Here is a 15,419-nt window from a genome sequence, read left to right on the forward strand (position 1 = left end):
AGCTGTTCTTGAGTTTGTAGTTGTCATTATAGTCTAGCTTCTTTCTCCCATTCCTAGCCTTACCCTTACCCCTTCTTACCTTCTGTGACTGCAGCTTGTAGTTGACCTGGCTCGGGCTGTCCATTGAAGTCACCTGGTCCTTTGGCAGGTTGTTAAGCCAGACCTCTAGACTGTCACTGGTAGATTTAAACTGTTGATATGGCAAGTTGGCATCTCTCAGCGTCTTTTCCCTGACAAGAGAGGAAAACAAGAGGCCACTCTAAAACTGATGCCACACCAAGTTCTTATGCCCCTCCTTCTGCCTAACCTGCACTCTTGACTCATCTAGAATACTTTGCATGCATTTAAAATCTATTTTCCTATTAATCTTTCAGCATAGATGTAGCTCTCTACATTGCATGGAAGATTTGCCATATGAATCTGAAGTACATAGAAAAATTTAGTAGAAAAATAGAGAGCAACCAGAAGGCTAAAAATTATTGCAGTTTATTTCCAAATAAAAGTATACATCAAGGTAGCAGTCGGTCTGACGCGTTTCGGCTTAAGAAGCCATGCTGTACTCATAGACTAATAGAATAATTTAGGTTCACACAACCAAGCCCCCATGACATTACAAGCCAGTTAACTTATCCTCACCTTTGATCAAGTTGATCAGCAATGGCATGGTAGCGGTCATTGAGCTTCTGCACTTGGACACGCTGCCGGGGCAGATCTGGGCTGTGCTCCATAGTGTTGCTCTGTAGGTAGTTGCATGCTAACTCAGTGTCCTTCAAACTGCGGTTAAGTTTCAGAAGGTTGTCTTGTTTGTCCACAAGGTCTTTTTTCAGTTTCTAGAAGGAAGAAAATGGTCATAAAGATCAGAAAAACAGAAAAAAAAACTTGTGATAAACTAACCCTAAATACCTCAAACACATGACTTCTCAGGGCTAGTCCTAGACAAAATTGGCACATAACAGACTTCATTGCAAGCTTATGAACGCTGGCATCTCTAGGGTTTGGGGGTGCTGCAGTAATGAATGGGCTTAGCACCTTCCTAGAGTACCCATAGTGTCTCCTGTATATGTCATCTGCTTAGGAGCTGCTCTTATTCCTCATTCTCTGAAATGTCACTAATCCAGTTTATCACTTGTAACACAATCCAATGCAAGCCTTTCTCCGAGATGTTAGTGTATATAAGTATTAGAATATTAAGGTATGGAAAGTATTAAGTATTACCCATAAAGAAAACATAAATATCTTATAATTAAATATAACTTTTTTTGGTCTATTTTTACATTTATATTATGGGTTGTATTGTGAGTTATTAAATTGTCTAAATTAAATAATAAATGTTATTTAATTTTTGCAAGTGTCATTTTGCTAAACCCTCTCACATAATTACAGTGAGCTCTCATAAACCTTGTGACAAATGTTAATCATATTAAAAAGGAATGGTTGATCTCAGGAGGAAAAATGAAAACTTTATTAAAGGGCCATTAAACCCAAATTTTTTTCTTTCATGATTCAGATAGAGAATACAATTTTAAACAACATTCCAATTTACTTATATTAACTAATTTGCTGCAATCTTTAGATATTGTTTGTTAAAGAAATATCAATGCACATTGGTGAGCCAATCACATGAGGCATCTATAGGCAGCCACCTATCAGAAGCTACTGAGCCTATCTAGATATGCTTTTCAGGAAAGAATATCAAGAGAATGAAGCAAATTAGATAAAAGAAGTAAATTACAAAATTGTTTAAAATGGAATTCTCTATCTGAATCATGAAAGAAAAAAATTTGGGTTTAATGTCCCTTTAATCAAAACATATACAAGAGAGTGAGCCAGACTGAACTGACACATTTCACACTGTTACCTGTGCATAGTCATCGTTTCTATAATGTGTCTGTGAAATACCACGCACATTTCTGTATCTACTCAGTATGTAATATTAAACATTTAAGCAAAGCAAAAAAAGAAAGTGAATGCACCACTTTTCAGTGTTTCGGATACAATAAATTGTCGCTTGCCTACCCAGTGAGTAGCAGCAGATGTCAACCTCTCACCTGAACCTCGGTCATCCGTTTCTGTAGGGTGTCTGGTGAAGATGGCAGTAGCCCATCTTGTGCCAAGGATCTTTCAAATGAACTGATAAAGTCCCCTGTTTTCTTTATCTGGTTCTCCAGGTTCAGTGAAGCTTTAGCCCTGGTGAGGGAGAGTTTTGGGTTACAAGGAGATTGGTTATATGTTAGAGCACCTAAGGGTGACTGCTATTATGTAAGTGGTGGGTGAATTACACAATCTTTGCCCTTTTACCCCCATTCCCATCCCCCCCTTCATACTCCTCTCCGTAGAGTGATGTCAGAGCCTTCACATCCTTGTACTTATTGTTAACGTTTGTCAGGGTAGTAGGGAGCTGGGATGCTGTTGGTCCTGAAGGCTTCTTGGACAAGTAGCTCTCGCACTCCCGCTGAGCAGAGTCCTTGACGGATTCGATGCTCTGCAGACGACGTGCAACACCCTGAAAAGCAATGACCATCATTCATTTTTTTTGTCTTTCTCTTTCTTCCTTCCTTTCTCTTTCTCTACTATGCTCACCAATCCCACATTCTTTTTCTCATATATGAATGTATCCAAAATGTCCCCTAATCACATTACATAGCCTCACTCTGATTATCCATATAACTTTAAAATCAATGGAGGGCAGGTCCTGGGTGCCAGCAATATTGAATATGAGTTTCTTTGTATAGGAACCAATTTGTGCATTAAAAACAGTCAAAATTAATCATGCATTGCAAAGTTTTTCACTATCACTTGGGCTAGATTACAAGTGGAGTGCTAATTTATTGCGGGACCGCAAATGGGCAAATTTGCCCGTTGACGGGCACACGATAAATAAACAGCCATTACAAGTGACTGGTTAATGCTCCTGCGAGCTCCTGGTAGCATTTAGAGCTCACAAAATTAACCAGAGGGCAGACCTCTGTTTAGTTTTCTAAATGTCCCCCAGTGTAGTGTGCCCTTTAAAATAAAAAAAATGTAGCATCTTTTTTTTATAATTAATAATTGCTGGAGGCAGTTTTAAGAGGTCAAAAGTTGGCGGGTGTGGGGTGTTAGAAAAAAATGACACTGAAAAGTGCCTTTACATTGCTGTCTATGGGAACTGTGTGTTCCCTGTAAATATATATGTACATGCTTATATACATTGCTTATATACATCTATATTTATTATTATTTATTTATAAAGTGCCAACAGATTCTGCAGTGCTGCCTATGGCTACAAGGATAAAAGTACAACGGAGAAACAATACAATAAAAGACAAAAAATTTACAGACAGATACAGAGGGAATTGAGGGCCCTATTCCTGTGTGAACTTACAATCTAGATGAGTAGGAGGATGGGAAACAGGAGGTGGGGACTGCAAAGGTGGGAATGATATTAGTGGGGAGATGAGGGCAACTGTTAGGTTAGTGAAGTTCATTTGTTAATGAGTTGGGTGATAAGCTTCCCTGAACAAAATGGTCTTTAGGGAACATTTTAAAGGAGGAGAGGTTAGGGGAGAGTCTGAAGGCTCGAGGAAGTGCGTTCCAGAGGATTGGTGCCGCACGAGAGAAGTCCTGTAGTCTAGCATGAGAGGAAGTGATGGTAGAGGACGCAAGAAGCAGGTCATTGTTGGATCTTAGGGGGCGGGCTGGAGTATATTTGTTGATGAGTGAGGACAGGTAGGGTGGGGCAGCATTGGTGAGGGCTTTGTAGATCAGGGTGAGAATTTTTAATTTAATTCTGCTGTGAATGGGGAGCCAGTGAAGGGACTCACAGAGAGGTGCAGCAGAAACGGAGCTTCAAGAGAGGTGAATTAGCCTTGCAGATGCATTTAGGATGGATTGAAGGGGACAGGAGGTGGGAGAGAGGGAGGCCAGTTAGCAAGTTATTGCAGTAGTCAAGTCGGGAAATTACCAGGGAGTGGATAAGCAGTTTAGTAGTTTCGTCACTCAGAAATGGACAAATTTTGGAGATATTGTGCAGGTGGTTTTGGCTGGATGAAGAGAGCAGTTGGATGTGGGGAATGAAGGACAGATTTGAGTCAAGTTTGACTCCGAGGCAGCGGATTTGGGGTGATGGGGAGATAGTGGTGCCGCCAACAGTGATGGAAAATTTATAAACTGTAGTAGAGTTAGAGGGGGGATTAGAAGTAGTTCGGTCTTGGACATGTTTATTTTTAGGTGGTGAGAGGCCATTCAGGAGGAAATGCCAGATAAGCAGTCGCTGATGTGAGAATTGACAGAAGGAGAGAGTGCAGGGGTGGAAAGGTAGATCTGGGTATCATCCACATAGAGGTGGTAGTTAAAGCCATAGCTGCTAATAAGTTTACCCAGTGAAGAAGTTTAAATAGAGAAGAGTTTATCACGGGTGTTTGCGCTTGTCGGACTGGTATTACAAGTTAAAAATAAACACGATTGCGCTCAAGCATGATTACCGCAACTTCAGAGCTCTGGTTAACTGTTTCGCAAAAGAAAAAAGTTGCACAAAACACATCAAAAATACATTGTTAAAAATGTATTTGCATGTAGATATATATATATATGTATATATGTGTACATATGTATTTATATATGTATTTACATACATATATACACATATAAACACATAAATAAAACAAAATTTATGCTTACCTGATAAATTTATTTATTTCTTGACATGGTGAGACCACGGATCATCATCAATTACTGTTGGGAATATCACTCCTGGCCAGCAGGAGGAGGCAAAGAGCACCACAGCAAAGCTGTTAAATATAACTCCCCTACCCACAATCCCCCAGTCATTCGACCAAAGGGAAAGGAGAGAAAGGAAGTAAAACAAGGTGCAGAGGTGCCTGAGGTTTATATAAAAAGAAACTGTCTGAAATACAGGGCTGGCCTTGGACTCACCGTGTCAAGAAATAAATAAATTTATCATCAGGTAAGCATAAATTTTGTTTTCTTTCTAATGACATGGTGAGTCCACGGATCATCATCAATTACTGTTGGGAATCAATACCCAAGCCAGATGACACAGATGATAAGGGAGGGACAAGACAGGTAACCTAAACAGAAGTCACCACTGCTTGAAGAACCTTTCTCCCAAAAGAAGCCTCAGCCGAGGCAAAAGTATCGAATTTATAGAATTTGGAAAAATTGTGCAAAGATGACTAAGTTGCAGCCTTGCAAATCTGTTCCACAGAAGCTTCATTTTTGAAGGCCCAAGAAGAAGAAACAGCCCTTGTGGAATGAGCTGTGATTTTCTCAGGAGGTTGCTGTCCAGCAGTCTCATATGCCAAGCGAATAACGCTCTTCAGCCAAAGGGAAAGCGAAGTAGCTGTAGCTTTCTGACCCTTGCGTTTTCCAGAAAAACAAACAAACAATGCAGAAGACTGACGAAAGTCCTTAGTTGCCTGCAAATAAAAATGTTGCGCTCGCACAACATCCAGATTATGCAACAAGCGTTTTTTTGTGAGAAGAAGGATTAGGACACAAAGAAGGTACAACAATTTCCTGATTAATATTCTTGACCGAAACAACCTTGGGCAGGAAACCAAACTTAGTACGCAGAACCAGCTTATCAGAGTGTAAGATAAGGGGAATCACACTGTAAAGCAGAGAGTTCAGAAACTCTCCGAGCAGAGGAAATAGCAACAAGAAACAAAACTTTCCAAGATAACATCTTAACATCTAAATAATGCATAGGCTCAAACGGAGCCTGTTGTAAAACTTTAAGAACAAGGTTAAGACTCCATGGAGGAGTAACAGGTTTAAACACAGGCCGAATCCTATCTAAGGCCTGACAAAACGATTGCACGTCTGGCACATCCGCCAAGCGTCAGACCTCCGTCAGAAAAATCTTCATTAACAGGGAATTATGGTCCCCAAAAATATGACCCTTGTAGCTGGAACCAGAGAACTTTTTTTCCGATTCACCTTCTATCCGTGGGATCGAAGAAAAGACGACAAGATCTCCATATGAGATTCTGCTTGTTGAAAAGATGGCGCCTGAACACAGAATCTCGTCCAGATAAGGTGCCACTGCAATGCCCTGAGATCGAAGCACAGCTAAAAGAGCCCCCAGAACCTTTGAAACAATTCTGGGAGCTGTGGCAAGGCCGAATGGAAGAGCCACGAACTGGAAATGATTGACCAAAAAGGCGAATCTCAGAAACATGTGATGGTCCCTGTGAATGGGAACATGAAGGTATGCATCCTTTAGGTCTATGGTTGTCATGAACTGACCCTCTTGTACGACGGGAAGAATGGAGCTTATAGTCTCCATCTTGAAGGATGGTACTCTGAGAAACTTGTTTAAACATTTTAGATCTAGGATTGGTCGAAAAGTTCCCTCCTTTTTGGGAACTACAAACAGATTTGAGTAAAATCCGAGACCCCTTTCCTGAAAGGGAACTGGACTATTACCCCCAGGGTGGCAAGGTCCTTGACACAATGTAAGAACGCCTCTCTTTTTATCTGGTCTACAGATAATCTGGAGAGGAGAAACCTGCCTCTGGGAGGAAAAGATTTGAAGTCTATTTTCTATCCCTGGGAGACAATGTCCACCGTCCAGGGATCCGGTAAATCTCTTATCCAAGCCTGGGAAAAAAGAGAGTCTGCCCCTACAAGATCCGCTCCCGGATTGGGGGCCAACCCTTCATGCTGACTTGGAATCATCAGCTGAAGGCTTTTTAGATTGTTTTCCCTTATTCCAGGACTGGGTAGGTTTCCAGGAAGACTTGGCTTGGTCTTGTTTGGAGGAGGGAGAGGTAGGCTTACCTCTAAAGTTATTAAAGGAACGAAAATTACTCTGATGTCCTTTCTGCTTATTCCTTTTATCTTGAGGAAGAAATGAACCCTTCCCCCCTGTTATGTCTGAGATAATCTCAGCCAAACCAGACCCAAACAAGGTCTTACCCTTCTATTGAATTGCCAAAAGTTTGGACTTAGACGAAACATCCGCAGACCAGGATTTCAACCATAGGGCTCTGCCCGCTAGACCTGGAAAAGCAGATATCTTAGCCTCCAGCTTAATGACCTGTAAGGAAGCATCCGTAATAAAGGAATTGGCTAACTTGAGAGCCTTAATCCTGTCTTGGATCTCCTCAAGAGGAGTATCTGTCCAAATAGAATCAGACAACGCATCAAACCAGTAAGCTGCAGCGCTGGTGACAGTAGCAATACACAACACAGGCTGTCATTGGAGACCCTGGTGAACATACATTTTCTTTAACAATGCTTCCAACTTCTTATCCATTGGGTCCTTAAAAAAACAACTATCCTCTATGGGAATAGTCGTCCTCTTAGCCAAAGTGGAAATTTCTCCTTCCACCTTAGGGACAGTTTGCTAAGACTCCTTAATAGAGTCCGCTATTGGAAACATTTTCTTGAAAATCGGAGATGGAGAAAAGGGAATACCAGGTCTCTACCATTCATGTGCAATAATCTCTGTAGCACGGTCTGGAACTGGGAAGCACTCCACTGTGGAGGGAACATCAAAGTACTTGTTTAGCTTACTAGATTTCTTAGGGTTGACTACGACAGTCGTATCAGAGTCGTCCAAGGTAGCCAAAACCTCCTTAAGTAACATGCAAAGGTGTTCTAGCTTAAATCTGAAGAATACCACTTCAGCATCAGAAGCAGGAATTACGCTGTCTGAATCTGAGATTTCACCCTCAGATGCTACCAAAGTATCTTCATCCTCAGACTTCTGAGAAGCAACACTAACAGCAGTCACAACCTGATCAGAAACCTTACTTACTGAATCCTTGTTTCCTTTTACGTTTATTCTGTAATATGGGAAAGGAAGACAATGCTTCAGATGCCTCAGAGGATACCTGGGTAGCAATGTCCTGTAAAGTAAATCCTACCGGATTGTACATAAATTAGCCCTTAAATTATTCATCAGGCACCAAAACACCTTAGCAGAGGTGCCTACCTGACCTGAAGCGATATAACCAACAATTCGATCCGGATCGCAATGGCAGACTAACGCTGGGGCTGACAGCTGCGTCACTCTCAACAGCCGACAGAGCCCCTGAAAGCGCGCCAACGGCATTACCCACCTCCTAACAGGGATCCTCCCCTATTTAGAAATGAAAGGAACCGTCAGCATAACAGAGCCGATACGCACACTAAATTTTATCTTATGTGATAAAAATACAGATCTCTTAACCGGAGCTTGCATTTAAAGAGCCTCCAATAAAAATAAATTTTCTCCCCAGTACAGTGCCCTGTCAAACTGCCAGATAATATTAACCCTTTCACCACAGGGTAAAATTAAACGTCCCTTCATTTTATATAAGCAGCACTTAGCCGCAGAAGTGCCAATATTCTCCCATCTAAGAAAATAAGTATGGCACTTACCTTAAAATCATCTGACCGGCAGCAGGGCAGCTCACTTGGTTTGAGAGGCTCTCCTACCTCACATGGATGGACCTGTGGAAAAAGAAAGAATCTGAGTAAGCTTACTCAGGCTTTCTGGATAGGGCAGCAATTCTTGAGAAATTGCAGTGAGGATTGTACCTCACAAGTTCCCAAGAGCTGAAAAGCCACCACTGCCCTACTGAAAAGACTGATGTGGACTACGGCTAGACCCCAGAAAATATCAAAGCAAACCTACTCTGCTTTAAAATAATAAAATCTTGATTGAAGAAAAACTTCTAGTCAGACACCTTAACTTCACCTCCTCCTTGCACTGTAGGCAAAGAGAATGACTTGAGGATTGTGGGTAGGGGAGTGATATTTAACAGCTTTGCTGTGGTGCTCTTTGCCTCCTCCTGCTGGCCAGGAGTGATATTCCCAACAGTAATTAATGATGATCCGTGGACTCACTGTGTCATTAGAAAGAAATATGGACACATACAGTATATAGACATAGATATAAGTGCATTGGAGCCCTTTGCAGTCAAGTAGATGAAAACATGAAAAATCATATTTATGCAATATTCATATTTAATAAAGTGTTATACTGTGTATTTACTGTAAATATTTCACATTCCAATGTTCTGCACATAGCAGAATATGTTCTAAGTATTTATAAATAGATATTCCTATATATATATATATATATATATATATATATCTGTATATATCTATATATATATATATATATATATATATATATATATATATATATATATATATATATATATGGGTCAATTTATCAAAGGCTTCGCCAGCCTTTCAACCCCCTACGACTGCAGGTCACAAGAGAACCTGCAGTCCGTATTTAACAAGCAGCGGTCTAAGGTGGCGAATTTCAATCTCCCGGTCTTGTCCGACCAGGGACATTGACCGCTCCTGCCCGCGCGTGATTGACTGTGTACGGGAAGGGGGCTGGATTGCACGTGACTGCAAAATAGGTATAAGAAGAAATCACTGCAAACACGGTAATCTTGCATCAAAGTTGAAGGGTTTATTTCATCCACTTAGACATGAGCAGACAAACACCTGACATGTTTCGCATGGGTACTCCCACGCTTCATCAGAGGTGATTGCAAAATAGTGCTTGTGTGCAACGCTGAATATGTGCCCTTGTCCACGCGGCTTGATAAATCGACCCCATATGTACAAAAAAAAACATATATGTAGAAATATGTATTTATGAATAAATAGAACATGTTCTGCTATGTGAAATTTTCATATCGTGTTAGAAGATATGAGAATATGCAATCGGGGTTTGCACACGAGTAAGGTGTTTGTTTTTTTCCCACTTTTTTTTTCTCTATTGACTTCTATGGGGGATATACGTGAACGCGCATAAGATATTCTAACTTTGTCAGGTTAGTGCGCAAGTGAAAACAGTTTACTTTCAACTCATATGAGCACAACCCTGACACACGCAAATAGTTTGAGCCGGAGCGTTAATTAGCGCTCCACTTGTAATCTGGCCCTATATGTTTTAATAAATATATTTTATTTTTCTTGAACAATATTGTTTGAGCTCTGCCTATTGTTTCTATTGACATTTCAGTTAAAGTTGTTTTTTTGTTGTTGTTTTTTTTAATCTTCATTTCTATTTTCCAGCACCTGAGATTTTTTTTATTATTTTATATTTGTGTGTTACTTATGCACTATTCCTAAACGTATATAGGGGAACTAGTGCACAAGTTTTTTTCTTAAATGCAACCCAACCGCTACAATAAGCCCCAACTTTTTTTTCCCAATTAATCTTCAGCTATACTCTTTTTCCTTTTCCTCCTTCCCATCCTCTCTCTCTCTCTCCCATCCTTTCCTCTGCTCTTTCTATCCCTCTCTATCTCAGTAATTACTTTGTTCCTTATTCCTGTTCGTTATCATTCCCTCTTAGGGTCCGATGATCAAAAACTCACCAGCATGAAGAGAAAATACCCCACATATTTGTTGTAATCGAGGTATATCTCACTCTATAAACCACTCTCAAGCTAAAATTTGCCTTCCTAAAATTCTTTGAGGGACCTAACATTACTGATGAGACTTCTTAGATGTAGGGGCATATTTATCAAGGTCCGTATGGAGCTTGATGCCCGTGTTTCTTTATAGTCAGTTGTCAGACATACACCATGGGGTCAATTTATCAAGCTTCGTAGGGAACTTGATGCCCCTTGTTTCCGGCAAGCCTAAAGGCCGCTGCTCCATAACCTGTCCGCCTGCTCTGAGGCGGCGGACAGAAATCAATCCAATTGAATACGATCGGGTTGATTGACACCCCCTGCTAGCGGCCGCAAATCTGCAGGGGGCGGCATTGCACCAGCAGTTCACAAGAATTGCTGATGCAATGATAAATGCAGACAGTGTATGCTATATTGGATCATATCCGCTCGCACCATAATAAATAAACTCCAATGTCTCAAAAACGGAGAGCTTTAAATCATCGCGCCCCCAATCTGGTCCTATCTCTCGCCAGTTCCAATCTCCCATAACTCAGGCTACCTTCTGTCACTTACCTCTTGCTCCTTGAGTCTCCCGGTCAAGTCCTCAGTGGGTGAGACACGGCTGACTGGGGATCGAACCCTTGTAACTATTTCCTGCTCAGTGTTTTGCAGATCTCCATATATTTTGTTTAGCTTGTCCAGGATCTGAGTGCTTTGTGGGTCCTCTGGAGGAACACTGGAAGTCCTAACGGGCGGCGCTGGAGCACTGTTTACCGATGCTGCCCAGACAGAAAATATAGATGTACTCACTATGAATTCTGAACTCTACACAGTAATATGGTTTTTAGAGGGGCGTACTAGTGCATTTATAAAATTAAGATCTACATATATTTGGAAAAAGGTTGCCGCACTCAAATAGATGTCTTCAAAACAAATAAACTTATTTAAAACTTATTAAATAAACAATAAAGGGACATGAAACCCAACATTTTTCTTTCATGATTCAGATAGAGAATACAATTTTAAACTACATTCCAATGTACCTCTATTATGTAATTTTTTTTCATTCTTTAGATATCCTTTGATGAAGAAATAGCAATGTACATAGGTTAATGTGTAGCCACCAATCAGCAGCTACTAAGCCTATTTATTTATGCTTTTAAACAAAGGATATTAAGAGAATGACGCAAATCAGAAATTTTGCAGCTTATATATATATATATACTGTATATATATACAATTAAGGTAAAATAATATAAAAATTAAAATGTTACGTTTATATTAAAATGTGAATCTTATGGAAAAAAAACAGGTCATACAAAATAATACAGTCCTGCTTTGAATATTGTTGAATGGAATACAGTAACTAATGTCCCATTCTTGATTGCTACCATTTGGGCTCCTGGTCTATAATTTATAAATCCACAAACGTGCTCTCTTATTTAACATCTTGTATTTATTGCCACCTCTAGGTGGTAATATTACTCTATAACAGACACCATTAAATGTGGTACATTGGTCAAGTGTTGTGCAACTGACAATTTTGTATTAAATGTCTTGATGTCACGGAGATGTTCTCCAACCCTAGACCTCAAGGCTCTTGTCGTTCGACCAACATACTGCATGTAGCATAACCTGCATTCAAACAAATATACTACAAAACTCTACCACAATTAGAATAAAATTTCAACTCAGTGGGGTTCATTTAACAAGCAGGGGATGCTGCTTTCTTCGCCCAAAGTTTCGGAACTCACCTAAAACGTTAGTTAAGAAGCAGCGGCCATAAGACCGCTGCTCCTTAACTTGTCCCCCACCTTTTAGGTGGCGGACTGAAATCATCTCGATCCAATACGATCAGGATGATTGACACTCCCTAATAGAGGCCGATTGGCCGCGAATATGCAGGTGGCAGCCGTGCACAAGCATTCTACAAGAAATGCTTGTGCAATGTTAAATGCTGACAGCATATGCTGTCGGCATTTAGCAATGTTAAGTAGAGATGATTCTCTACAGTGAATCATGTCCGCCCGGCACTTGTTAAATCTACCCCATACTCTTCACCTGTGATCCTACTAGTGAAAGTAGATCCTGTGCAAATGTACCGGTAGCTACTTGTTTGACAGTTCCTATACCGCCACACTTAAAACGGCCTTTAGTGGTTAACCATGTATTACCAACCTTTATAATACTGGTAACCAGACTAGGAGCTAACTTTGAAGATTATTGCCCGTTGTGTAATGTAAATGACTGCTTAGGTTCAACAATATGTCCTTGTTTGACTTCTTCTAAAGTTTGGTAAAGATTGTTTTAATTATAACCTCTCTTAGACATCTGAATCAACTCTTCCACTTGAGCATTAAATACAGACTCTGAATTAGTACTTCTTCTAATTTGCAAAAGGTGGATTTTAGTAATTGATCTAATTAAATGCTCAGGATGACAAGAGCGAGCATGTAATATAGTATTCCCGGCTAGTGGTTTCCTATGTGTACTAGTTCTAATAAACCCCTCTTCTTCACCCTCTATTATTCTTTCCAAATGGAGGTCCGAAGAAATCAACAGATTTGCCTTGAATGGCCCTAGTGAACTTCGAATTTTATTTAATTAACATTCTGGAATCTCAAAAAGATATCCAAATCAAAAGTTACCTTAACAGCAAAAATGAAATAATCTATAAAATGAATATAGATGACAATATTCTCCATAAAGCTGTTCACAGGATCATACATGTGGTGTAGTTCCCACCAACCCACATATAAGTTTGCAAATGATGGCACAAATTTAGCACCCATCGCAGTGCCACAACACTAAAGAAAGTATTCACTATCAAACATAAAATAATTGTGGATGAGTAGGAACTCCACAACTTCACAAAGAAAGACCTTTTCTTGTTCTTTGGATATAGTCCCCCATCCAAAAAATAACGTAGGAATTGTTGGCACAAAACAAGGAGTATACATGAATAACAGGAAACCGCCTCCACTATAACCTATCTATAGTTATCACACCATTTAACAATAGATAAAATACAAGGAGTGCAGAATTATTAGGCAAATGAGTATTTTGACCACATCATCCTCTTTATGCATGTTGTCTTACTCCAAGCTGTATAGGCTCGAAAGCCTACTACCAATTAAGCATATTAGGTGATGTGCATCTCTGTAATGAGAAGGGGTGTGGTCTAATGACATCAACACCCTATATCAGGTGTGCATAATTATTAGGCAACTTCCTTTCCTTTGGCAAAATGGGTCAAAAGAAGGACTTGACAGGCTCAGAAAAGTCAAAAATAGTGAGATATCTTGCAGAGGGATGCAGCACTATTAAAATTGCAAAGCTTCTGAAGCGTGATCATCGAACAATCAAGCGTTTCATTCAAAATAGTCAACAGGGTCGCAAGAAGCGTGTGGAAAAACCAAGGCGCAAAATAACTGCCCATGAACTGAGAAAAGTCAAGCGTGCAGCTGCCAAGATGCCACTTGCCACCAGTTTGGCCATATTTCAGAGCTGCAACATCACTGGAGTGCCCAAAAGCACAAGGTGTGCAATACTCAGAGACATGGCCAAGGTAAGAAAGGCTGAAAGACGACCACCACTGAACAAGACACACAAGCTGAAACGTCAAGACTGGGCCAAGAAATATCTCAAGACTGATTTTTCTAAGGTTTTATGGACTGATGAAATGAGAGTGAGTCTTGATGGGCCAGATGGATGGGCCCGTGGCTGGATTGGTAAAGGGCAGAGAGCTCCAGTCCGACTCAGACGCCAGCAAGGTGGAGGTGGAGTACTGGTTTGGGCTGGTATCATCAAAGATGAGCTTGTGGGGCCTTTTCGGGTTGAGGATGGAGTCAAGCTCAACTCCCAGTCCTACTGCCAGTTTCTGGAAGACACCTTCTTCAAGCAGTGGTACAGGAAGAAGTCTGCATCCTTCAAGAAAAACATGATTTTCATGCAGGACAATGCTCCATCACACACGTCCAAGTACTCCACAGCGTGGCTGGCAAGAAAGGGTATAAAAGAAGAAAATCTAATGACATGGCCTCCTTGTTCACCTGATCTGAACCCCATTGAGAACCTGTGGTCCATCATCAAATGTGAGATTTACAAGGAGGGAAAACAGTACACCTCTCTGAACAGTGTCTGGGAGGCTGTGGTTGCTGCTGCACGCAATGTTGATGGTGAACAGATCAAAACACTGACAGAATCCATGGATGGCAGGCTTTTGAGTGTCCTTGCAAAGAAAGGTGGCTATATTGGTCACTGATTTGTTTTTGTTTTGTTTTTGAATGTCAGAAATGTATATTTGTGAATGTTGAGATGTTATATTGGTTTCACTGGTAAAAATAAATAATTGAAATGGGTATATATTTGTTTTTTGTTAAGTTGCCTAATAATTATGCACAGTAATAGTCACCTGCACACACAGATATCCCCCTAAAATAGCTATAACTAAAAACAAACTAAAAACTACTTCCAAAACTATTCAGCTTTGATATTAATGAGGTTTTTGGGTTCATTGAGAACATGGTTGTTGTTCAATAATAAAATTAATCCTCAAAAATACAACTTGCCTAATAATTCTGCACTCCCTGTAGATTAGTAGGATTGCCTGATACTTATAGGTAGTTACATCACTCAACTGACACGTGGCCTCAGTTATATAGTCTATTTAAGTTAAAGTGATTGCAAACTTTGTCCATGTAATCCACAGTGTATAAAATTATTGATAAAACCAGGGGCACTTTCATTCATTTTAATATTTAAAGACGCTTCCCTTGTAAAATGATTACCATTAATTGATCGTAAACATCAATCCGTTCCTCGGCCTGCATCTCATACTTTATTTTTGTCTTAGATGATGTATTTGGCTTTATCCAATCGTTGCATGCCCTCTTTAGCATCCAGCTCGTGGGGCACGCAGCAATTGGATGAAGCCGGATTTGTCATCTAAGACAAAAATAAAGTATGAGATGTGGGCGGAGGAACGGCACGATTTTTACAATCAATAAATGGTAATTACTTTACAAAGGAAACGTCTTTAAATATTTTAATGAATGAAAGTGC

The 15,419-nt window shown here is 40.2% G+C and overlaps 1 protein-coding gene across 1 annotated transcript in view; it reads right to left on the reverse strand.

Annotated features, from left to right (window-relative positions):
- EVPL (envoplakin) overlaps positions 1-15,419 on the reverse strand; it is a 113,587-nt gene that overhangs the window by 12,184 nt on the left and 85,984 nt on the right. Inside the window, exons 14-18 of the mRNA XM_053709211.1 lie at positions 10,929-11,134; positions 2,325-2,503; positions 2,049-2,187; positions 637-830; positions 80-230 (exon numbers count right to left, since the gene is read on the reverse strand). Coding sequence (XP_053565186.1) covers positions 80-230; positions 637-830; positions 2,049-2,187; positions 2,325-2,503; positions 10,929-11,134 — 869 coding nt within the window. The remainder of the gene's footprint in view (positions 1-79; positions 231-636; positions 831-2,048; positions 2,188-2,324; positions 2,504-10,928; positions 11,135-15,419) is intronic.

This window comes from Bombina bombina, chromosome 1 (genome assembly GCF_027579735.1).
Source record: "Bombina bombina isolate aBomBom1 chromosome 1, aBomBom1.pri, whole genome shotgun sequence".
Taxonomy (NCBI): Eukaryota; Metazoa; Chordata; class Amphibia; order Anura; family Bombinatoridae; genus Bombina; species Bombina bombina.